Genomic DNA, 26,218 nt, shown 5'->3' with positions numbered 1-26,218 from the left:
GCCCCTTAGCACTATCCCAAACTCTACTGCCTGAGGCAGGCCAACTCAGCCTGCAAAGCAGTGGCAATGGCTTCAGCTAGGCCTCCTCCACCAAGCTCTACGGGGGAGAAATGCTCTCAAGGAACATTCAGTAGCTTCAGCATCACATCACCAGACATAAGAAACATCTCGTGCAGGCAAAGACGACTCTGGTCAAGAGTGTGACACAAACAATAGTTATACTGCAGTGAACTTCTCCCTCCTTCTTGAAGCTCTGCAACCAACCAACCTGTACTTTGAGATTATATAATCTCCTCAGGAAACAGAGCACCGTTTTACAGCCATGCGTGCTGGGCCTCTAGACTGAGACCAAATTGTGCAGACCCTACTAACCAACAGGAATTGGTGTGTAACCATTTGCACATGCAGGCACCACGTTGGCCTGAACCTCTGTCAAAGCAGGTGCAAATCAGAGAGCCCAAACACCAACTGACTCATGTTTTTATGGCCTTTACTGCTTGGTAATCATTAACTGGCTGGTTCACACAAGAGCTTTCCGGGACATGGAAGCTCCCAGTGGTGTTCATCCTGGATTTACCACCTCAGGAGCCATCTCACTACTGTCCATCTATTTTGCAGAATGTAATGTTTATCATTCCTGTGCATCAATGGAACAAGGGGCGGACTTTTAGTTCATTTGCTTTTTGGTGGATCTTCTCAATAAGATTATTATTTTGCACCTGTCCGCAACACCCTAAATCCAGTGCTAATGGAATCATCCCTAAGTGTCCAGCACTGTTCCACAGAGAATGGAGAACATAATGCAAGGCAGGGAGAGAATTTCTAATTCCACTTTTATTACTTAAGACTTATTGAGAACCAACTTCATTTGCTTAAGGATCAATTGTTAGTTCCAAGTAATTTCCCTGTATTGCCTCATTGCTGGAGAATGTATGGAACATGCTGCTTAGGGGTAAATCCACACTTCCAATGAAGTCTTAAGCTCCCAGTTGACATAAATCCCCTTCCAAATGGAAACGAAACAGGCTACCGAAAAATGTAAGCATTGCACGATATAATACAATGTACAGTTAAGTAACGTTCCCCATGCAGCCTTTTCATTGTCCACATTTAACCTAGCCCCACATTTCAGGGCAGTATAAAAGGATAAAAGAGAATAAATGCAACGTTGCTTTCCAAAACCAAGGAAAAAGAAACCTTTCTCAAAATGGACCAAAAATAACACAGTATTCTGGGATTATCGTTATCTCATTGAACATGTGCCCATTTGCCCATTACTATTCTGTCACAATATTAAAGATTCTCCAAGTGATCCCATGGCAAAGGATTCAGCTTCGGAAATCGGCATTTGACTGCACATTTTACAGCACACAGATTGAGAACTGCTGAACTTTATACTCCTGCATTACTCTTACATCAGTAGGTTGCGAAAAAAATTAGACTGCTTGTAATTCTTCTGCTAAATCCCATGGTAGTTTATCACACTGAACCATTACTTTTTATACATGTTCTGCTAATGTCTTGGACACCAAGGAAGTCTGGAGAAAACATCAGCCCCATGAAATTAATAAGAAATCTGGGGCATGAGGCAACTAAAGTATCCTTGTATTTTTCTTTTTCTAAAGAGTATTATATGCTATCCCCACTGAAACCAATGGGACTTGAAAATTCTTAATCTTGAGCAGATTCAACACTTTCGCTATCTTTTAAATCCAATTTTGCCAGAGCACAAGCACAAAAGCCTTAAATGATCCCAGCACTAACACCAAAAAAATGAAATGTTTTAGATCAGCCACAAAATAAATGTCAACCCAAACTTCAAAAAGTTACACTTACCTCATGTTTCAGGCTCCCGTGTTCTGAAACAAATGTAAAAATTGGCATGGTCAGAAACTGAAAGTTCACTCCGTTCAACAGTAATTCTTTGCTGTGTGGTTTGGTGAGAGTACACGGAGCTGCTTTGTTTAGCTAGCTGATACCTGTTTTATGCTCCACCAGCCCTGGGGCTCAGCTCGTTATTTTGCACACCGTGTTCACTTAGTTTTATTGGCTCAGGTTAAGCAGCACTGAACAGCCATAAACAGATTCAAGTTTATGCTTAACTCTGACGACACGCAGCTTTCCAAACCAACAGATCAACTATATACATTCTGAAATAGTTTGATGAAAGGAAAAAACTCAGAAGCTCAGACTTTACAGATTCAACACTGCAGTGCAAGACTTCAGGAGACAGCATGAGAACTTCTCTTCCTAAGGGAAATGAATCTGGGAACTATTACGTCACAGAATGCAAAATCCTTATTTATTTTGCATTCTGGCAATAATGTTTTCCAGGAAGTTTTTGCATTCATACAATATATTGTGATGCCATGGATATTCCCAATAAAATAACTTGTTATGCTGGAATTTGGACTCTCTTATGTGGTACAAGCATACATAAAGCAGTAGCAACAAATACAATTACTAAGAGCTGCATTTTTCATTGCTGGAAATCTTTCGAAAAGTCAAGGAAACTTCAGCCATATGAGGTGGGGATGCCCATACACAAAAGTTTATCGGAAGAAAATGAACATTTTAAGACAGAAATTATCAAATAACACTATACTATTAAACTTGCTACCCGTTTTTCAGCCTACCCAGGAGTTTTCATATGAAAGGAATGTAAGGTTAGTTATATATGGTAACAACTGCTAGTTTTTACTAAATATTGGAAACTGCCCACACCAAACTTCAAAGTTTTTAAAAGATATATAATAGGTTTTTTAAATAGATATATATCAAAGCAGAATTGTCAAAAACTTTATGGGAAAATGGCCACTGTTTATTGATTTTTGTAACCTGAATTTATTAATGGTAAGCTGGCAATTATACTCTAATATGCATAATTTTGAAAAAGCATTTTAATAATGTGTGGATGTTACTTTTAGGTTAGAGTGAGTTGCATCAAAGCTGCAGGAGCAGCATTTCGCTTGCACAGTACTGTATTTGATTTCAATCAAATACCTCACCAGTCATACCCCAAGCCGTTGCTGCTTAGAAGCTCTAAGTTTTGCAGATGGATATTGAAGATTAAGAAGAGGTTTCTGGCTTTCCGAAGTGCTGTAAATATTGCTTAGTACTAAACTGATGTTCTGCAGGGGAAAGGCTACCTTCTCTCTTTCAATTCCAGCTGTATGTTTATAAAGTAGATATTGCAAAAACAAGAATCTGGATAGAAAGGAGGAAAAGAAACCAGAGTTCTGCAGCTGGCTGACATGAAACAGTCTTGTTGTTAGGTTGTGCTGGTAGTTTTGAGGCAGTAATCCTGCTTTAAAAACAAGCACTGTCTTACTGGTATGCGCGCACACACACACACACACACTGCTTATATGCTGTGTTAAATGCTGCAAAACACACCCGAAGAGCACAATCATACTTATACTACTCAAATATAAACCCCACTGTATTCAATGGAGTTTCCTCCATAGTAAGTATGTTGAGGATTGCAGCCTAAATCTTCAAGTACTATCTTGTCATTATAAAACTGATCCTGCAACACTACTATACCACATTCCCACTACTTAGGAAAGTGGAGTGTTTGAAACAACACTGTTTCTTATAAAAAGACAGAGAAAACTAAGAAAGAAACTGCATGTGCCACATCTTAAGATGGCCACTCCTATGAACAAAGTTCAACTTTGGGCATTTTTTTAAATGTATGCTCAGAGTATACAGTCCAAGACATGAGTGGGCCTGCCCTCCACTTTGTTTGAATAGCTTATCTTGAAATGAAGCACAACTCATGCTGTTTGGCAATACATATTCTGTAATGCAACTGCTAGATCTGTTTATTTCCAGGCAGGTTTCCAAGTTTTATCCCTGCACGTTGCCTTACTGAAAACACAATACTGAATAGACCACTTTGGAAACATCAAGTCCAAACTGGCCTTAAGAACATGAGAATCTCCTTGTGGGATCACACCACCGACTTAGCAATCCATCTCTCACACCTGGCAGCCAAGTGCCCTTAGGACACAATGTCTCAAATCTCAACATGGCGAACTTAAAAATGCATGCCTCCACGACATTTTTGATGTACACATAAAACCACAACAAGGCCATGGTTCTGTGTTGCATCTGCATGTTACTAAAACAAGGGAAGGCATGAGGGCAGCCAAGCTTGGCTAAGGGCCAGTTCATGTGTTACATTTGATAACTCAACGTTTGAGATGTTTCAAGTGCATGTGTGAAAGCAGCAATGTGTTCACCACAGGTGTAGGCTCACAAGGGAACCATGAACTGCATGTACACAGCAAGGCCAAAAAAAAAGGCAATTTGCCTCTGCTAATGTATGGATTAGTTACATATGGTAACTACGAAGACTGAATATTTCTACCTATTTTTGTCAACTTTTAGCTCTACATTCATCCCTCTTCAACAGTAATACAAAAGGATACATGCTGATACTACCTCTGATTGAATCAGATTCAGCTTACCACTGGTCTGGTGAAATATGTCTCCATCAACTTCTGCAGGATTAAATCTTGCCAAGGTATATTCATTCACCTTATCACATAAACTTCTAATTAGAAGTTCAGGAAGAAGGTTCTGCTTTCCTTTCTTTTCCAGTTATCTACTTGGCAGGTAACCGTGATGGAAAGTGGTGGTGGTGGGGGGGGCGCACATGCAATAAAGCAATCAGTGGTTCAGCAAAGTGTTGGGGAGCACCTCAGTCTACACTTGAGCAACAAGTTGCTGAAACAGAAACCCTATTAGCTCCTTGTATCACATCCTGACTAAAACTGTACAGACTCCTCTTCCTGGTCATCTGCAGACTTGGCACTGAAGATGGCAAAGGCGAGACCAGCAACTCTCTAGCTTGCAAGCTACCATGATGGCACAGGGAATAAGAGGGTTAAGTCAAATTACTATATATGCCTGGACAACAATGCATTTCAATTATAGTAACCACCCTGAAGCCCTGATTAATGAAACCTGATGCAAAAGAACAATGTTCCTATACCTATAATAGTCCTTCAGAAGCAGCAATATAAGCATGTGAAAAGTTGCATCTTCAGAAATTATCCTAGGCACAACTATTAAAAGGTACAGGAGCCCTGTAGTTATTTGCATTTTGTCACCCTATCAACTATACTAAGGTTTGCATATTCTTCCCAAGTCCTTTTCAGGGTGCAATTAAAAAATTTCACCTTGAAAGCTAGAGGCACAGATCACACATAGACAATCTCGTGGATTAAGGAATTGAATAAATTATCATTTTACAACAACACAGCGGCAATATGTTCTTTTTCAACTTTATTTAAAACCTCTGTCCAATTTCCTAAAATTAGAAATGCATTAAAAATGACCTAATCATGAACATACTTAGATTGTTTTGTCAAAAGCATAACGGTTTTCAGCTCTGGCATCTAATCTGAATAAAACCTAAAGGGAAGGAAAACATTTCAAATGCTCTCCACAAAGGCCTGGCCTGGACATAACACTAATTATAGTTTCTTTAACCCCGAGTTTATTGTTGGCTTACAAACATTGGTTTGTTTTAACTATGGCTTGGTGTTATGTGCAAGCACAGCACCTTATCTGAACTATGGTTTGTCTGACTACCCTACCCCAACCACACATGAAGCTACAAGAACAACAGACGTGACGATGCTGCTGTGACCTATAAATGCAGGCTGGTGGGTGGAGCTGGCTATCTCTGTTGTATTTCAGAAGTCTAGATCTGCTGCAATTTATTATACTACCCACATGATGTCGTTCTCATTTATAGTGGTGTTTTAAGAGGATCTCTTATCTATTTGTTTTGAGTTATTTTAAATGTGGATTTGTACATTCTTTTGGCATTTATTTGTGATTTTTATGGTGCTGTAAAATGCTCAGAGATTTCTTTGAAGTGGTATATAAAATACCTAAATAAAAAAAGCACAGCCTGAGGCAAGAGCCGCTAAAACAAAGCAAACTTGGGGGGATGGGAGTCATGGTCAGCTTGATAATCCGTGGGAAAACTTGTGGTCAATTTGTGGCTTGTTAAACAAACCATGGCATAGCATTTTGTGCGGACCTGGCCGTTATGTCATGCCCCTGGGAGTGATAAATCAAAAGGAAAATGCTATGAAAATGTCTTCAAAGGGAACCTTACATAATTATAGTCAAATGTCTTGATAGGACAACATATCCATGTTGATAAGAGGCAGGGAAGTTTAATCAGGGAAGTATCTCAAATATATTTATTTTCAGGGATGGGTTTTTTGAATTGCAATAGCTTTGAAATCTAACTTTCACTACAGCACTGGAGGATTTCTGGACCCATTTTGAGTTGAGCCCAGGTATGTAAGAAGGCATCGTTTTCTGTTCCACCATTCCCAATATGCAGCGCTGTCTGTTCTGCTGCAGGTTTGTCTTCTTCCCAAAACTACATGATTTGTCTTACTGTCCCACTGTGATGAAATTTCATGGCTTACGTAAAATGCACAATTACATAAATCATATTGTCATCACATTACTGTTGCCACTGGCTCCATCTACATACACTGGAATGCAGCCCCTGAATCACTGTTGTGTGTGGCTCCCAGTGGAAAAAGGTTGAACAGCCCTCAGTTGTGTGGGGGGATCTGGCCCTCCACCAGAATTCTGAGGCACCCGGACTGTAGCTATCCCACCCTTGCTGTTTCATGTTGCAACATACTGAGGTAGAGCATGAGACACTTAACCGCAGGGTCGTGGGTTCGAGCGCTACGTTGGGCAAAAGGTTCCTGCATGGCAAGGGGTTTTACTAGATGGCCCTCATGGTCCCTGCCAACTCCACAATTCTATGAGTCTCTTATTCCAGGACTTCAAAATGCAATTATAATTATGATTATAAAAGATCACTACAAAAAAATATCTGCAATGCAATGAACACAAATTAGAAGACAATTAAGCCTTAATTATAACTGGCAAGCTTTATAGTCTAATTAAAAAATTTATCCCAAACAATAAAAATGACTTACCACCCAAATTAGCTCTGCCACAATTGTCTAGCCTTCCCAAACATTCTTTGTGGACTCCAGCTCCGCACTTTGAACATAAATAGCCTTGACAAAAGGTTCCCCTACAATACAAAGTAAGACGGTGGGGAAAATTAGAAGAAAAAACTCGACCTTTTGTGTACAACCATGTTATTTGCAAGGCAGTTTGGAAAGTTGTATCCTGTAGTCTCCAGAATGGGCCAGGAACTGGGGGGAAACAGGCCTGGGTTTAGATACCACAACAAGCCAGACTCTGCCTTGCTTCCCGGCAGCATAGCAACAGGAGGATGGAAGGAGGAGCAGGGGGAGAAGTTTTCAGCACTGTACACCAGCATTCTGTTTGTCCACATTAAACCATAGTTTGCTTTTGACTATGGTTTAATATGACAGGCAAATCAGAGTGCAGAAATTCATAATTTCCTTTTTTGCTTTCACATAAATGCACTGGATCATCACGATTTCTGTATTACCTTCCATAGCCAAGAACACATTACAATAGAAATACATTTTTTAATGTGCAATAAATCTTTCAGGGGCAATGAAGAAAGAAGAAATGGCTTATCTAAGGAAAAAATAACTTTATGGCTCATTAACAATAAAGGCTTCTCAGGGTTTGGGGGCCATCCAGCTGAGGTTCCACTCTTTATTCCACAAAGAGTAAATTGTGTTTAGTAATAGCCACATGTTGCTTCAAACTGTTCAAGGAATGAGGTTTGATGGTTTTTCATTTCCATTGACTTTAACCGACCAAAATCTTTTCATAGACACTTAACCTCCCAATCACCTCTCGTTCATAGAATATTCTCTGTGTTCTGGCCATAGTACAAGTTTACAAGAGAGAAATTTCTTTGGACCACTTGTGGAGAAAACAAGACTGCAAATAACGATTGTGGCTCATAACAATGAGCAAGCTGTCAGAATGCTAACTTCAGGAACACCATGAAAAAACCTTTTGAAACTGAAATAATGAAAGCAACAGAGCGTTAGGATCAAAAGAAGCTGCATGTGTATGCAGAGGAAAATTGAATAAGCAACCAGAATGTTCATTATTGATTCCAGAGGAGACAAGCCACTTTTTAAACTTAACAACAGCTTGGCTCCTCAGCATTAGAAATTACTAAAAGAAAAACCGTTTTTTTGTGTGTGTTTCTGGTTATCCAGACACATGCTACTTCTTTGGGTCCAAACCTTGGTCTGAAAATTCACACTAGAAATAGTTATGGCATGCAGTGGGTACAAATTACAGCTACAGAGTTTTAAAATGATTCAGTGCTAGAAAAACTAAAGTTCCATTTTGGAACCTTTCCAAAGCTTACTCACCTATTCTGTCTGCTTTTCATTTTAAAAAATATTATTGGTGGTTATATCTAGTAAGTGATCTACCATTTTTGTTTTCACAATTTCTACTTCTTTTCTAAATGCAGAGGCTATTTTTACCAAGCACCAGCTTTTTAAAAACTCTTTCAAATTACCACTAGGAAATTGCCAGCTTCCTTATTCTAAATCTAAACAAACTCTTCATTTACCAGACCACAGAGATGGAGGGCCAGGTTTTATAATAATGCTGTCAGCTCTGCGAATCTCCCTCCCTCCCTCCCTCCCTAGTTTCAGGTTTTTCAATGGCCTTGCTTTGGATCTTGGTTGGTCGCCGTTGAGGGGCCTGGTAGGAATTTTTCCCCTTGGCAGATTGGCTTAGCCATTTGGTTTTCACCTACCTCATAGCAATCGTCACAACTTTGCAAGGTTTGCAGTTAGGCATTGGATGACCTCATGTTGGGGGAGGGAACGCCCAGCCATCGCCTACCCCTCCAAGCTTAAGGGTATTCCGTTAAAGGAATCCGGGGGTGTGGATCTCGTCCAAAGTCCGGGCGGGGCTAGGGCCATGCCACAACCCCTTGGGGAGCTTGAGTTGGTTTGCATCGATGGGGCTCCCCCTACCGGTGGTTTATCCTTACCAGACTTCCTGCGCATCGGAGTCAGACATAGTCTGGTCTATCCAATGCCTAAGCCAATTACCGCTCACATTCTGTTACCAATAAAGTTGTGGCCTAAATTTGCCCAATAACATTAACCATATATTCTGTGTCCTTGTGACTTTATTCCTCCTCGAAGGGGTGGTTGCAGGGACTCGACACACAAGCCAGGCTCTTCCTTCTATCAACCGTCACATGGCAGCAGTCATTTATATATTGTTCACCATGCTACAGTCGAAATGTGAAGAAAAGGGGATGCAGGGCCATTCCATCTGCGTAGCTAAGAGTCTAGCAATGTTTGGGTCTCCCTTTCCTTGAACTGTTTCAATCTCAGTTCATCATTAGAACTTTGAACTAAGCACTGTACCTGAATTCACTTATTTCCCTCCTCTTGCCTAATACATTTTCCTTTTATGTTGTGGTTTTTAGATTAGCATCCCAAGGACATGGACTGCTCTGTTTGGATTGATATGTAAGGCACTGAAAGTGAGAGTAAACATTTGTGCCTTCAATAACTGTAGGTTTCACAGTTATGAGCTCAGACATAGCAAATATATTATGCATGAAAGAAGGGATGTAGCATTAACATTAAATAGTGGGATTTCTCCCTCGCTCCCTCTTTCACTCCCATAAATTTGAAAGCTTTTTCTTTTCTTTTCATAGAATCATAGAATCATAGAGTTGGAAGAGACCACAAGGGCCATCCAGTCCAACCCCCTGCCAAGCAGGAAATACCATCAAAGCATTCCTGGCATATGCCTGTCAAGCCTCCGCTTAAAGACCTCCAAAGAAGGAGACTCCACCACACTCCTTGGCAGCAAATTCCACTGCCAAACAGCTCTTACTGTCAGGAAGTTCTTCCTAATGTTTAGGTGGAATCTTCTTTCTTGTAGTTTGAATCCATTGCTCCGTGTCCGCTTCTCTGGAGCAGCAGAAAACAATCTTTCTCCCTCCTCTATATGACATCCTTTTATATATTTGAACATGGCTATCATATCACCCCTTAACCTTCTCTTCTCCAGGCTAAACATACCCAGCTCCCTAGGCCGTTCCTCATAAGGCATCATTTCCAGGCCTTTGACCATTTTCGTTGCCCTCTTCTGGACACGTTCCAGCTTGTCTGTATCCTTCTGGAACTGTGGTGCCCAGAACTGGACACAGTACTCCAGGTGAGGTCTGACCAGAGCAGAATACAGTGGTACTATTACTTCCCTTGATCTAGATGCTATACTCCTATTGATGCAGCCCAGAATTGCATTGGCTTTTTTAGCTGCTGCATCACACTGTTGACTCATGTCAAGTTTGTGGTCTACCAAGACTCCTAGATCCTTTTCACATGTACTGCTCTCAAGCCAGGTGTCACCCATCCTGTATTATCCCTTTTATTATCCCCCCCAAGTGTAGTACTTTACATTTCTCCTTGTTAAAATTCATCTTGTTTGCTTGGGCCCAGTTGTCTAATCTGTTCAGGTCATTTTGAAGTGTGATCCTGTCCTCTGGGGTATTGGCCACCCCTCCCAATTTGGTGTCATCTGCAAACTTGCTCAGGATGCCCTCAAGCCCATCACCCAAGTCATTGATAAAGATGTTGAATAAGACTGGGCCCAAGACAGAACCCTGTGGCACCCCACTAGTCACTACTCTCCAGGATGAGGAGGAGCCATTGATGAGCACCCTTTGGGTTCGGTCAGTAAGCCAGTTACAAATCCACTGAATGGTAGCATTGTCTAGCCCGCATTTTACCAGCTTCTTTACAAGAATATCATGGGGCACCTTGTCAAAGGCCTTGCTGAAATCAAGATAGGCTACATCCACAGCGTTCCCTTCATCTACCAGGCTTGTAATTCTGTCAAAAAATGAGATCAGATTAGTCTGACATGACTTATTTTTCAGAAACCCATGCTGACTTTTAGTGATCACAGAGTTTCTTTCTAGGTGCTCACAGACCGTTTGCTTAATGATCTGCTCTAGAATCTTTCCTGGTATTGATGTCAGGCTGACTGGGCGGTAATTGTTTGGGTCCTCTCTTTCCCCCTTTTTGAAAATAGGGACAACATTTGCCCTCCTCCAGTCTGCTGGAAGTTCGCCTGTTCTCCAGGAATTTTCAAAGATTATTGCCAGTGGTTCTGAAATCTCCTCTGCCAGTTCTTTTAATACTCTTGGATGCAGTTCATCTGGCCCTGCAGACTTGAATACATCTAAACTAGCCAAGTATTATTGTATTACCTCCTTACTTATTCTGGGCTGTGTTTCCCCTGCTGAATCATCTGCTCCATATTCTTCAGGTCGGGCATTGTTTTCTTTTTTGGAGAAGACTGAGGCAAAGAAGGCATTGAGGAGTTCTGCCCTTTCTCTGTCCCCTGTTCGCATTTCACCATCTTCTCCTCTAAGTGACCCCACTGTTTCCTTGTTCTTCCTTTTGCTACGGATATACCCATAAAAGCCCTTTTTGATGCTTTTAACCTCTCTAGCAAGCCTGAATTCATTCTGTGCTTTAGCTTTTCTGACTTTTTCTCTACATGTGCTGGCTATATGTTTGAATTCCTCTCTGGTGATTTCCCCCCTTTTCCATTTTTTGTACATATCCCTTTTAAATCTTAACTCAGTTAAAAGTTCTTTAGATAGCCACCCTGGCTTCTTTAGGCACCTTCCATGTTTCCATCTCATTGGTATTGCCTGAAGTTGTGCTTTTAATATCTCCCTTTTAACAAACTCCCAACCATCATGAACTCCCTTCCCTTTTAGTATTTCTGTCCATGGGATCTCACCCAGCGTTTCCCTAAGTTTTCTGAAGTCGGCTTTCTTAAAGTCTAGGATCTGAGTCTTAGTATGCTTGGTTGCTCCTTTCCACTGAATAATAAACTCCAGAAGAGCATGATCACTTTTCTTTACAAACATTTTATTTCAGCTTGATAAAAATTTGGTAGGAACTCCATGAGCAAAAAAACCATTGTTCTACAGACCCCACAAGCCACCAGTTGCACAGATGAGATTTATCTATCAGCAAAACTATATCTTTAGCTACAAATACTCATGTAGTTTAGACACTACAGCCAGATTTATCCTGATACTGAATTATCAGTTTGTGCAAGTTGGATTTTAAATCCTATCAGTTTTTAACAGGAGACCTTGTTCTAGCCAGACGGATAATTTTAATTAATTTATTCAATGCAATAGTTTTTTTCCCCAACTTTGGTGTAATTCTAATTATTATTCGGCTCCCTTGACACTTACCTCAGAAGCATCTGACAGACTTTGCAGGATGTTACACGAGTGAAGGTATGCATTTTGAAGTTATGAGTATTTGTTTCTCCATAATGCGGCCTTATGTTGGACCTAGAAAAAGATACAGTTTTTAGTTCAATATTTGTAAATATTTGCAGAGCACAGGAACCAATATTTTTGTTGCTATGCTTAGAGCAATAAAATATAGTAAATGATAAAGCTGAACAAAAAGGGCCAGCAAGGAGCTTCAAAAAGATCTCTCCAAACCGGGCATTAAAACAGCAAATGTGGTTCAGTGTAAACAGTGTAAAGTGGTGCGTCTCTGGACAATATCAATGTCAGGAATGGGCCAGCCCAACTCATGTCTGCCTCTTGGCCTCCCTCCTCTTCTGCTGCCACTTCTGCTTCTGGACTTCTCTCCACCATAGAGTCTCCCCGATCATTAACCCTGTTACCTCTTCAGTTTCTGACACCTCCCAATCTTCTCCCTCTTCTCACTCATTGTTGCCCCACCACCGATCCCCTGACTCTGAGCCTTCTTCCCTTGGGGAAGAAGCTGGTGCCTCCTACCATACCTCTGCGTACAGCCAGCCCATGACAATCAATACTGATACTGATATTCAGTATATGCAAACACAGTCTGAACTAGCAGTGTCTGACCAGGAAAGAGACCCGGGGGTTGTGGTGGATAGCTTGAGAAAATGTGCAGCAGCTCTGAAAAGGGTTGATTCCAAGTGAAAACTGAGTCCTGCCAGAATCTTCCATAGCTGTGTAAACAAAGCTACTCAGCCCTGGGTTAGAACTGCTCCAATTTCTACCTTTCCAGAAATGCTACGAAGACATGCAAAATATTTCTAAACATTGCACCAAGAGCCATAAACACAGTCTTCCTGACCTTAAAGCACTGTGAAGGTTCTTCAAAGGCCTCGCTCTCACTAACCCCTTCCTGCTCCATCTTCAAATCTCCTACTCTTCTCTCTGGTTCCTGTTGCATTGCCTTTCAGCCACATTGCACCCCTGGACTCCCGTAACTTCCTACTGAATTATTCTGATAGATTTGTTTCTAGAACAGGTTATTGTGAACATTCCAGCTTCCTATCAGCTCAGCTAATCAATGTTAGAAGTTTCACTGCCATTAGCACAAAGCAATATAGATTTATGCAAAACATATAAAGAATCTGAATTGAGTAGAGGAGATTAATCAGAAAGAAAACCTCATACAATATGCCTGGAGGACATTCATTATGATGATGTTTCTATTATGGTAAAAACAATGCCAAGAACAAACATTTGCAGGTAGATTTAGTCATATCTAATATTGAAAAAGACATGAGAAAAATATATACAGACAGTCAAAATGTTATGTTTGGAAATGTCCTGTTCACTGTTTTCCATCACCTTACCACCATATCCTGTAGCAGTGTCTATAAAATACTCAAATGATAACTGTTTTATGCTGTTGTTTATGCAAATCTCTCAAACGCTGCTCATTCTTGGAGTCATATCTCATATGAGCCTATTTTAATGCACTTATTCCTCTTAACTACAACATTGCCTGTTTGTATTTCAATAGTTTATTGGTTAAACAGGGGGCACAAGACAATAACGCAAATAAGAAATGTATCAGTGACTTTTGTCTTTTGCTCCTGTATGGATTTTCCAGCAAAAGCTACATTTGCTCAAATTGTCATCTGCACACAGACCTGTCTAAATAAGCAATTGGAAATGAACACACCAGCTGCTAATAGAACACATTACCCTTATGTGTGTGACCTACATGTGCAATTTTTATAATGCCAACATTGATTTCAAGTCACAGTAAAATGTAGTTTGTGTCACAATGTGTAATGTTTATTTTATAGCTTTGTGTTTCGCCTTTATCACATTAACAAGTGAGTAGAAATATTAAAAAGTGTAGGACTACCAAAGTAATATACAGAAAACTACCGTATTTTTCCATGTATAAGACTAGGTTTTCCCCCTAAAAAATAAAGTCAAAAATTAGGGGGTGTCTTATACACGGATACATCTCCCCGTTTTCTTAAATCTGAGTCCCCCAAAATAGGGGATGTCTTATACATGGGGGCGTCTTATAGACGGAAAAATTCGGTAATTTTCTCCCAAGCTCATTAGGCATTTACATTTCATCTCCACTGTTGAAAATTGTAGAGTGGGAACATGGATAAACAATGAATTTTTTGTCACAGAAATTCTTTCATGATTCTGTAATATTACAATTGACAAGAGATGCCACATGGGATATATGAGAAAGAAGAGGAGGAGGAGGAAGAGGAGGACGACAGCTTGGATTCATCCTGATCTAGAGATCTACTGGTCAGCTAAGCCAGTGTTTCTCAACCTTTTTTGGGCCACGGCACACTTGTTCCGTGAAAAAAATCACGAGGCACACCACCATTAACAAAGTTTAAAAAATTATGCCGCCCTATATTATAATTATGACTGTAAGAAACACTTGCCAAATATTGCTTTCTGGCGGGTCAAGCTCATTGCGGCCACGGGCAGGGCGGGAGAAAGCGAGGCAAAGATGGGGGTATGGGATAAAAGGAAGGAGGGGAGAGGGGAGCGCTTAGTGTTGGGAGAATGGCAGCTGGGCTGGAAGAGCGGCGGCGGCGCCTGCATGCGCTCCCTCCTCGCGCGCTCTAGCTCTCCGCTGCCGTGTTGGCGCCTCGCAGTTCGCGAGCCGCTACCTGCGTGCGCGCCCCCGCACGCCTGCCTCGCCTTGCCGCGACTTGGCCAACTTTCCTGCCCACCAGCTCTCGCCTGCGCTCCTCCTTCCCCCCGCCCCCTCTCCCCCCTCCCACTCTCGGCGGCGGATCCCTTTACCTTGGGAGAGGAGGGAGCCTGGGCGCTGTACGGCGGCGCTGCTCTCTCTCGGGGGGTTTTCAGCAGCCGTAAAGCGGCGTGAGAGAGAAGCGGGTGGCTTTCCCTCAGTCTCCCTCCCAAAATTTATTTGCAAAAAAAGGGGGGGAGGCTCTGGCTGGCTTCCTGCAGCTAGAGCGGAAGGGGACCACGATGCTGCAAAATCGCCCTTCTCACGTCACGGCACACCAGCCAGCGTCTCGCGGCACAGTAGTGTTCCGGGGAACAGCGGTTGAGAAACGCTGAGCTAAGCTATACAATTTTGGTCATGCTCTGAACTAACAGCATAAAATGCTATCTTGCAAGAGAAAGATGCAATTTGCAACAGCAAATGTACCCAATAACAAACATCAACAATGTGTTATTTTCTACTCTGCTTTCCAAGACTTGTTTCTTGAGTTAGGTCTCATTGAAGTGGCAGGCTTATGGCTGGGCTGTACGACTTCAGGCTAGTGAAGCAAGCAAAGTTAAAACTTGGGGAGTTAAGAATACAAACTTCCTCGGTGAAAATTGCCTCACTGGGCAGTAAGCCACTATGCTCATTTCTCAAGAGCAGAAATACAAGCACAATGTGGGTTTCAGAAACACACACTGCAAACTCTCATCTAAAGTACTTTGAAGTTCCACAGATTTCAATGGTAAAGTTAGATCTTAGATTTTCACGCACTGAATTCATGCACAGTGCTTATATTTGGCTGGATCATGATGCTGGGATTGGAAATGGCAGTAGTGGCAGCAAATGGTTCAGGGCAGTCCCCAAAGGAAGCAACAACAAGTAATGTGAAACAGAGGCCACCTTCACCAAACCACAGAGTCTTAAATCTGAATCTCACCCCACAGCTCCCATCTCCATGCACAGTCTTTGCTCAATAATATTGACTCACACAAGACAATGTGAATCAATACTTCAGGCTCCATTCACATGCAGCTGAAAACCATCAATTTGTGGGAACATTCACAAGTTCTCCTAAAATTTCCATGTTATTTAATCACTCTTTCCCCATGGATTAAAGAAATATTATGATTCAATACTACACAATTACTTGCATTATATATAAGGACTTTTAATGTTGAATGTCTTACTGTGCTTTTATATTTTGTTGGAAGCTACCCAGAGTGGCTGTATGCTGTACGTATGGAAGCTGTACGCCGGCTCCCTCAGCCAGTAAAGCAAGATGAGTGCCACAACCCCAGAGTCTTCCATGACTGGACCTAATGGTCAGGGGTCCCTTTACCTTTACCTTTACACAGAGTGACTGGGGCAACCCAGTCAGATAGACAGGGCACACAAAAAATCATCATAATCATCATCATCATTATATGGATTCACATCAAGAGTTCCGTGATTGAACCTGCTTAGCTCCTTAAAGGTAAAGAGACCCCTGACCATTAGGTCCAGTCATGGAAGACTCTGGGGTTGTGGCACTCATCTCGCTTTATTGGCCGAGAGGGAGCCGGCGTACAGCTTCCAGGTCACGTGGCCAGCATGACTAAGCCGCTTCTGGCAAACTAGAGCAGCGCACGGAAACGCTCAGCTCCTTAGATCCAAATTTAATGTCTCATTTATACTTTTACGTAATTAGCCACACCTCAGTGTGCTAAAGGCAAGAGAGAGATAAGGACAGCCTCTCAGATGACAGTCTACCTTTCTTGCTAAAACCAGTGAGCACAAAGCCCACTTTGGCCTATTGCTGATAAGAGGCTTCATTGTTGGGTCTTCTGCGTAGCTCCTTGTGTTAGCCAGAGCTGACTACAGACAAATGTTGCTGGACTCCCAACACCCATGAGACCATGGTCAGGGATTATAGGAGTTGTGGTCCACAACATGTGGAGCGCCACAAGTTTGCAATCCCCTCCTTAGGTTTCATGTTCAAGTCCTACTAACACCACCGTGAAGGAAGATGGACACTGAAAACAGAATAAAAAGCAGATAGGAAAGTGAAATCCCTCCGATCCAATTTTCCTACAAATGGAAGGAGGAAAATCCTTATCAAAACACTATAATGCTGCATTAACTGTGGGCTTGAAAGCTCTTTTGCTCATTTCAATATTTGACCAGGCATTATGCATTGTGTCACAGTGGTTTATGTAGTCAAATTATATGTCACATCTGATGAGACTAAAATAATGTGATATGAAACACAAGAGCAAGATGTGTCAAATCATAAGTTTATTCGGGTACTTCCTACTGGGAGAGCTTCTGAAATGTTTCATTATTTCAATACTTCCTGCAATGAAAGCCAAAATATTTAATACTCAAGAAGTTTAATTCTTGGGGCATAAGCTTACTCCACTTGGGGATATAAGAGAATAGAGGAAATGACAAAGACCAATTAATACCACGTAACTTGAGGATAAATGTGTTTTTAGCATCCTAGTTAAAGCATAAACTATTTTTTTTATTTTATACCTTTTGGTAAGCCCATGTTCACTATATCCTCAATATGCCTTTTACTTAAGAGAAAAAGATGCCTCTCATTTAATTCCTGGTGTTCATACTAATTTTTTTGTTAACCTGACCTCAACATAGCCCATTCTGTTTGCAAAGATAAGTGAGAGGGAAGGTCATTGCCTTTCCCTTCCCCCCAAATTCTCTCCACCAGTGGGGTGGGGAATTGGTTGGCACCATAGAATCATAGAAATGCAGAGTTGCAAGGGACCCAAACAGCATCTAGTCCAGCCCCTGCAATGCAGGAATATCAAATAGATCATACATGACATATGGGCATCCAACAACCTCTGCTTAAAATCCTCCAAGGAAGGAGAATCCACCACCTCAAACTGTTCCGCCATCAAACAGCTCTTGCTGTCAGAAAGCTCTTCCTGATGTTTAGTCAGAATCTCTTTTCTTGTGACTTGAACTCATTGGTTCAGGTCCTAGCCTCTAGAACAAGAAAAAACAAGCTGGCTCCATCTTCCATGTGACAGCCCTTTAGATATTTGAATGTGGCTATCATATCTCCTCTCAATCTCCTCTTTACCAGGCTAAGCATACCCAATTCACCTCAACCGTTCCTCTTAAGACTTAGTTTCTAGTCCTTTTATCATCTTGGTCACCCTCCTCTGCACATGTTCCAGCTTGTCAATAGCTTTCTTAAATTGTGATGCTCAGAACTGGACATAGTACTCCAGGCATGGTCTGGCCAAGGCAAAATAGAGTGGGACTATTACTTCCCTAGATCAGGACACTATATGTCAATTGATTAAGCCTAGAATAGCATTAGCTTTTTTGCTGCTGCACCACATTGTTGACTCATGTATAAGCTTGTGGTCCTGCATCTTTTATCTGTGCAGCTATTTCTTTGTTCTTCCTGTCCAAGTGTAGAACGTTACATTTGTCATTTTGTTAGTTTAGCCACAGTTCTTTGTTAAGGTCATCTTGAATCCCTATTCCGTCTTCTGCAGCATTAGTTACCCCTCCCAGGTTGCTGTCATCTGCAAATTAGATAAGCATGCCCCTCAATACCTTCATCCAAGTCATTTTTAAAGAAATTGAACAACAATAGGCCTAGGTTAAAACCCTGTGACACCCCACTTGTCACTTTTTTCCAGGGTGACAAGGACTCATTAATAAGCACTAACCAGCTACAAATCTACCTAACACTCACCTGGTCCAGCCCACATTTTACCAGCTTCTCCTCCAGAATATCATGGGGGACTCTGTCAAAAGCCTTAGTGCAATCAAAATACATTACATCCACAGCATAATAACAATATTGTATTATGTTCTTCATCTCATAATAATGTTTCTCCGCTTCTTTGAAGATATGTAATTGGATACTAGTGTATTATCCACCTAAATTGGTTGGAGCCCACCCACACCCAAAATGTATTTTGGACAATTATGGCCACCACTGCCTAGATGTTGTCTAGTCAGACACTGCCACTTCTTTGCATTACTACCTGACAACATTTGGAACAATTTGATTCCTTGGGGGTGTGAAAAAAAGACTGAGTCCAAAGTGCTTGTTACGTGTCCTGAACCCTAGAGATAGTGCAGAGAGTAAATCAATAAATATGTAAATGCACATAACAGGACAGGGGCCAAATAATATTCCTACAGAATCGGTTGGTGTCTTAACACCAAAATCTGAGCTAGTGTGCGAGCTTAGGCCTAAATTAACAAAAAGGTAGAGAAATGCATTTCAGATTCCTGGGAACCAGCAGCAAATGTACGGGCACTTATCCAACCAAGAAGCATGAATGTTGTTGCCAAACCTGCTCAGCTCTTTAGATTCAGTGTGTGGTCTCCAGAATGCACTAGTAACATGGTTTAACTTATCATCAGATTTAGGCTTCTATGGACAGTTTGAAGTTACAACTAAGACTGCACCAAAAAGCAACTGTACTTCCATCTGTAATACTTTATCATGCACAGCTCCTGTATGCATCATCCTAAATAGGCGTTGGTATCTGATAACTTATCCTAGGATGATCTATTAGAAAAGGGTTGTGAAGTACAGTACAATGGGTTTTCATTCTTTTGGGAGGAATGACTCTTCATTCCCACAGAAGGTCAAGTTCCTAAAAATAAAACATGTCCAAATCCCTCCTGCAGAGATTCTGTAACACTAAAAAATCTATTTCCTTCCATGCAGTGTTTCTGCTAGAGAAAGAATTTTACACACCGCATTTCAACATTAGCTGCTTTTTTTAAAAAATGGATCTGACACACAAAAGGTTTTTTGAAAGAAAGATTGGGGGCTTATATATACGGCTTTAAATGACACTAACATGCTAGGAAGCCCATTGCATAATAAAATAAGTTCAGTTTGACATATGGCCAAAGTGAAGCATTGCGCTGCATAGCGAATGATAAGTTTTTAAGATTCCAAAAATTCCAAAATCGTGTATTGGAGAAACACTGTTATTGTCATGAGAGAGTAATTTTAGAAGTAAGATACTGAAATAATCAACAGCTCAAGTGGGCCTAAAGTTCCCAAGCACGCAGCAAGCCCTGCTGTCTAGCCTGCTAGTGGGGTGAAGAGTTATCTTGCAAACTTGCAATATGAGACTCATTCCTTGAATGAGCCTGTCCCATAAATATAATCTCACAAGTCATGAATTTCTATTCATCTAGTTTGCACGTTAATGCGCCACCCAAGACAGAATGTAAAAGGCCCTGTTAATTGGAAGATTGGGCTACTGATGGGTATCACTCATCCAACAACTAGGAACCAGTGGGAGAGGAAATAATGGTATCCCATATATATAAGCCATTTGTAGCCTAAGTGAAGGAAAAAATCGAATTTGTATAATCCTTCCTTGCATTGCTGCCTGGAGGTGATTCTTATTCACCACATGGGACTGGAGGAGTATCTATCTACAACCCTGGACTGAAGGTAGAATGCTTTCAAGGTCACTTAGCTATCAAAGCTCTTCTAGGGAGACTATTCCAGAGATATTCAGCTCCAGTAGTTAAGAAAAAAATCCCAATTCCCAGCCCTAATTTGTTAAAGACCAACCAATAGCCATTGGTTTGTATGCCCACAATTGCTTTTTAGCCTAATTAAGTTTGTTCTCTCTTACTTGTGTTGCTCCCACCGATGCATTTGAAGAGCTGAATCGCATCCTATCCTATCCCACCCCATTGCCCTTTTTGTTTGTCTTAAGCCGGTGGTTCTTCAGCAGCTATTCAATACTGACCAAGTTTCGGCAATTAAAACCCATGCACATTCTCACCTTTCTATGTCGAGGCCGCAGCAGAGTCATTGCTTAAACCCATTACAAACATTTCAATTAAATCTTGAAAAATTGCTTTCCTAGGGCACTTAATTAACAACTCACCTCTTCCCACCTAGATGTCAAGTAATTTCAATTTAATTAATTTCCCCCCAACAATTGGGGTGGGGGTGTATTTAAGGGAGGAAATACCTTTCTGCCTAAAATTTCAATATGAAATAAGTCATTTGTTGTTGTTTTCACAACAAACCTAACTAAACTTTAGTCCAAAGGAAACATTGGCCCAAAAGGACATGATTACACAAGTAAGCTTAGGCCTAGTCGATACAAACTGTAGATCGCATGATAAAACAATTCCTGGAATCTATCACTTCAAACTGTAAGTGACAGATCTGCATGACTGAATGCTCCCCTCAATATAAAGTTCTCAAGGACATAAAAAATGAGACACTGTGAATAGCTATAGCATAGCAGTCTAAAGTAGTGTACTTGTCAAAAACAGATATATTCTATATACGTTGCAACATAAAACGTATAATTCCCTTCAAGACTTTTAAAAATCTGACTCTAAGAGCCACTTCAGATAAGGAAAAATAACAAGGCAGATGTTTTTTTCTTGATGGAATGGGAACAGCATGTGAATTTGATGAATGCATTAAATACCAAAAGTGTGGTTAATCTCCTCCAACAGCAGGTGGAGCTGTACCCTATCCATGTTGTTTAGTTAAAGCAGGCATCCCCAAACTTCGGCCTTCCAGATGTTTTGGACTACAATTCCCATCATCCCTGACCACTGGTCCTGTTAGCTAGGGATCATGGGAGTTGTAGGCCAAAACATCTGGAGGGCCGCAGTTTGGGGATGCCTGAGTTAAAGATTGCTTGTTCCACTTTTTTTTTGTCTGATCCAAGCAAATCCTTGCCTAACTTCCTGTTTTTCTCTCACTAATCATGCTGTACTATGTTGCTTGCAGTCTGTTTCAGTAGTAAATGATTTCTAGTTCCAGTGTTTGGGGAGCTGTTTGGTTTTCTTAGTAATACTAGTGTTCTGATAACACCTTTTCCCATCGTTTGGGGTCTTCAACAAGAGAGAAGAGGTGTGTCATGTTAGAAGAACACCTCTATCTGCCCACAGATAAACGTGACTTTAAATCCACCAAACAGTGTAGTTGGTGCCAGGTTGCTCAGCGGAGTAAGATGGTCTGAGCACATACCAATCTTGGCCCAACTGCACTGGCAACCAATTAGATCTGGGTCCAAAACAGAATGCTGGTTTTGACCTATAAAGCTTGATATAGGTCAGAACCCCAATCCATCAAGCATATGATACTGACCCAGACCTTGTGACTGTTGACTGAGGCCCTTCTTTGGCCCCTCCTGAGGAGGTCAAGAGAGTGGCAACACAAAATGGGCCTTTTTCAGTGGTGGCTCCCCATTTGTAGAACACTCCCCCGGTAGGCCTGCCTCGTGCCATTATTACATAGCTTTAAGCACCAGGCAAAAACGCTTTCTTTTTTGCCATGCCTTTGGCTCTGTGACCTCATTGAGTGGGATGTTTAAATCCTGCCTTTTAAAAATAAAATTGCCTGTCTTTGTTTATTTTATGCTTGTTAATAAATATAAATCAGGCTTAAAAAATATACAAGGCAATTCAAAAGAAAAATCCATAAAAGCATAGTTAAAAACCAAGATAAAGACCAATAGAACATTTAAAACAAACAGAACTAAATCATCTGACTGCATAGGCTCACAGAAATATAAAAGTTTTTCAGCACTGCCTTATATTGCTTTAGTGTCACAATATCTGTGCTCTGGAATTCCCTATTTGTGACACTAAAGCAATGACTCCTTGTAAATGAGGAACGAACACTGTGCGGCATTGGAAAATTCAAGTTCTACATACTGAAGTGATCAAATGGGCTTGTATGGTACTTTTATGCCAAAGGACACAAGGACCTAGCAAGCATATTGCTCAGGGCTTGAAAGCTGAAAGGGGAGAAGTCCCCAACTTTTAGGGAACAGGAGTGAAAAAGGAGGGGGTGAATTCGCTCAGAAAAGCCACAGTTTATTTATAAGGCTAGCCAAAATGCAAAGCGGTTTTGTTCAGAATTTAAAACTGTTGTGACGTGGGGTTTGTGATTTCAGCTCTCTTGACAAAACATGCTGGAGACAGTTCTCTAGTAACAGCTCTTTATTAAAGTGAACAAGACTGAAGACTGAGGAGAGGAAAGCTACATTTATAGGGACAGGGGACTAGCTAGGAAGGGATACATTTTGGAGGGAACAATATCACGCAATCACAGTGCTGCCTTTTGGAGGAAACCAATAAGACAGAGGATCCAAATACAGCAGCTTAAATGAACCAATAGTAGCTGTACCCTCTGGGACCAAAAGGCAGTTACTTTATCCTAATGCAAATACAGACAATAATAATACAGATATAAAATCCTTTGACTCAATACACAACACCCCTCCCCCCCTAGTGAGCACAGCAGACGTAATCCCTCAGGTACTGTGGGGTCCTACAACGTCTACCTGATCTCCTGACAACAGGTGTTGCAGGTTCTGGATTGGGTGTTACCTGTGGTGGAGGGGCTGCTATAGGGGTTTCATCAGGAACAGAGGGAGTCCCAGACATCTCAGGGTCCCCGACCTGTACCTCGTCATCATGAGGACTAGCAGACCCTGGTTCATTTGCTGAAGCCCCTGGTGACTGCACCTCTGGACCATTTTCACTCTGGTCTCGCAGCTGTGCGTCATTAGCCAGGGATGAATTATCTGACTCCTCCCTGCTGAGCGCCCGGCGCCTCAGCTGATCTATATGTCTCTTCCAAACTTGCCCATTTTCCAAGGTCACATAATAGGACACAGGTCCACTAGCCCGGGTGATCACACCAGCCACCCACCGCGGACCTCGTGAATAGTTCCTCACCCAGACCAGATCTTCAGGGGCGAGATACCTTGTTGTGTCAGTCTCAGCCTGGGGGGTTGCTCTTGAATTACGGTTTGGCATTTTATCTGGGTGGACATAATCCAGCACCGTTACCAGTCTTCTACCTAAGAGCAGCTCGGCTGGCGACTTGCCCGTCGCAGTACACGGCGTCGCATGCTGCAAAAATAACATTCGCGCAATGCGAGCCGACCAGTTACCCTCCATTAAGCGCGCAATGGATTCTTTGGCTGTTCTTACCATGCGCTCAGCCTGCCCATTGGAGGATGGGTGAAAGGGCGCGGATGTGACCCCTCTTATGAAGTTATCAGCCAAGAATGCCCTGAATTCTTGGGATACAAAAGCTGCCCCATTATCTGATACAATGGTCTCAGGTAACCCGTGGGTAGCAAACAGCTGCCTCAACACCTTGATTACGGCAGCTGATGCCATGCTAGGGACCATCGCCACTTCTAACCATTTGGAATATGCATCAACGATAACCAAAAAGACCTTCCCTTGGAATGGCCCCGCAAAATCTATGTGCAGCCAGCTCCAGGGAGTCCTGGACTGCTCCCACCAGTGGACTGGTGCTCTGGCCACTTCTGGCCGCACCTCTTGGCATGCCTTGCATGTTCGTACCCATTGTTCTATGTTCTGGTCCATTCCAGGCCACCACACATAACATCGGGCTAGCGACTTCATCCTGACCATTCCCGGGTGTCCCATGTGAAGCGTCTCAAGAACCCTGTTTCTCAGTGGTGCTGGGATGATCACCCTATCTCCCCATAGGAGACAACCCTTATGCATGGACAATTCGTGCTGCCTTGTCGCATAAGGCCTGAATTTTTCTTCATGCGGACCACCTGGCCACCCCCTCCCCACCCAAGTGAGCACACGGGAGAGAACAGCATCTTTCCTCGTTTTCTCAGCTATATCCGTAGCTGTTACAGGAGCCCCCGGAAGTGTTTCTAGCATCATAATGTGCTCCGCCGGAGCAGGATCCTCATTGCTCCCGCCAGGAAGGGGCAAGCGACTCAGCGCATCAGCATGGCACAATTGTTTCCCCAGCACATGGGTCAAGGTGTACTGGAACCCATTCAGGAATATTGACCAACGCAACATTCTGGGGGAGAGAATTTGTGGCGTTTGTTTGTTTGGGTTGAACAACCCTAACAGTGGTTTGTGGTCCGTTTCAATGGAGAATTGGCGACCGTACAAATAATCATAGAACCTTTTGATTCCGGACACAATAGCCAGTGCCTCTTTATCAATTTGAGCATAGTTGCGCTCCGTGGGCGACAACGTACGGGAATAGAAAGAGATGGGCTTTTCCGACCCATCCGGTTCCCTATGACTCAGCACAGCCCCCAGACCGTATTGAGAGGCATCACATGCCAGGACCAGCGGCTTTGACTCATCATAATGAGCAAGGACGCTCCTGCTACTCAGCATTCCTCGCAAGGAGTCAAAAGCCTTCTGCTGCTCCCGCCCCCATCGCCACACATTCTTTTTCTGCAATAGTCTATGTAATGGTTCAGCTACCGAAGCTTTCTGGGGTAAGAACGAATGATAAAAGTTAATAAGTCCCAGGAATGACTGCAACTCCGTCTTGTTCTGTGGTCGTGGTGCCTCGATGATGGCCTTAATCTTAGCATCTGTGGGGTGGATGCCTGATGCATCAATTTTAAACCCCAAGAAATCCACCGTTGGCACCCCAAAACTGCATTTTTCCTTTTTCAGTTGCAACCCCACCTCCTTGAACTTGAGCAACACTGCACGGACACGCGCAACCAGTTCCTGTGGGTCTTTTCCAGCAATCAAAACGTCATCAAAAAATGGCAAGACCCCCGGCAGACCTCTTAACAGGCGTTCCATGAGCCCTTGAAAAATCCCTGGGGCCACACAAACGCCGAACTGTAATCTGTTAACTCTGAACGCCCCTTTATGTGTGACAATAGTCTGTGCTTCCGCTGATTGTGGGGTTACTGGCAGCTGTTGGTAAGCTTGTGCCAGGTCAATTTTGGCGAACACCTTGCCCCCAGCCAGTTTAGCCAACAGATGTGATACAACTGGAATGGGGTATGAGTTTCCCCTGAGTGCCTTATTGATAGTACATTTGTAATCTGCACATATCCTGACTTCCCCATTTGCTTTAAGGGGCGTGACGATTGGAGTCTCCCACTTAGCAGAGTCCACGGGTGAGAGAACTCCCTGCTTGACCAATTTATCCAGCTCTGCCTCGATCTTGGGTTGCAGTGCAAATGGCACTCGCCTTGGTTTGAGTCGGATTGGAGCCACCCCGGGGTCCAACTCGAAGTCAACTGGGGGCCCTTTATAACAACCCAGTTTTCCATTAAAGAGACCAGCAAATTCCTTGCATAATACCTCGCTCATCTCAGGGCAGGTTTGGATTGAATTAAGCCCTGAGATACTCAGTCCCAGGGCAGGGAACCAGTCAGTGCCCAGGAGACTGGGGCGACTGCCCTTCGCAATCACCAGTTTGAGTACAGCCTGTTTGTCCC

At 42.4% G+C, this 26,218-nt stretch overlaps 1 protein-coding gene across 5 annotated transcripts in view; it reads right to left on the bottom strand.

The window, feature by feature from the left end:
• VAV3 (vav guanine nucleotide exchange factor 3) overlaps positions 1-26,218 on the bottom strand; it is a 157,405-nt gene that overhangs the window by 51,847 nt on the left and 79,340 nt on the right. For 4 of the 5 annotated variants that reach the window (XR_009557868.1, XM_035124355.2, XM_035124356.2 and 1 more), the window contains exons 16-18: positions 12,215-12,316; positions 6,990-7,090; positions 1,837-1,859 (exon numbers count right to left, since the gene is read on the bottom strand). Coding sequence is in view for 3 of the 5 variants with exons in the window: in XM_035124355.2 (XP_034980246.1) it covers positions 1,837-1,859; positions 6,990-7,090; positions 12,215-12,316 (226 nt within the window). In the remaining 2 variants the exon portion in view is untranslated. Of the gene's footprint in view, positions 1-268; positions 6,953-6,989; positions 7,091-12,214; positions 12,317-26,218 lie in introns of those variants that run through there. The other variant, XM_035124359.2, reaches the window with a different exon arrangement.

Source organism: Zootoca vivipara, chromosome 7 (genome assembly GCF_963506605.1).
Source record: "Zootoca vivipara chromosome 7, rZooViv1.1, whole genome shotgun sequence".
In the NCBI taxonomy this organism is placed as follows: domain Eukaryota; kingdom Metazoa; phylum Chordata; class Lepidosauria; order Squamata; family Lacertidae; genus Zootoca; species Zootoca vivipara.
This window is presented reverse-complemented; position numbering and strand designations above follow the sequence as displayed.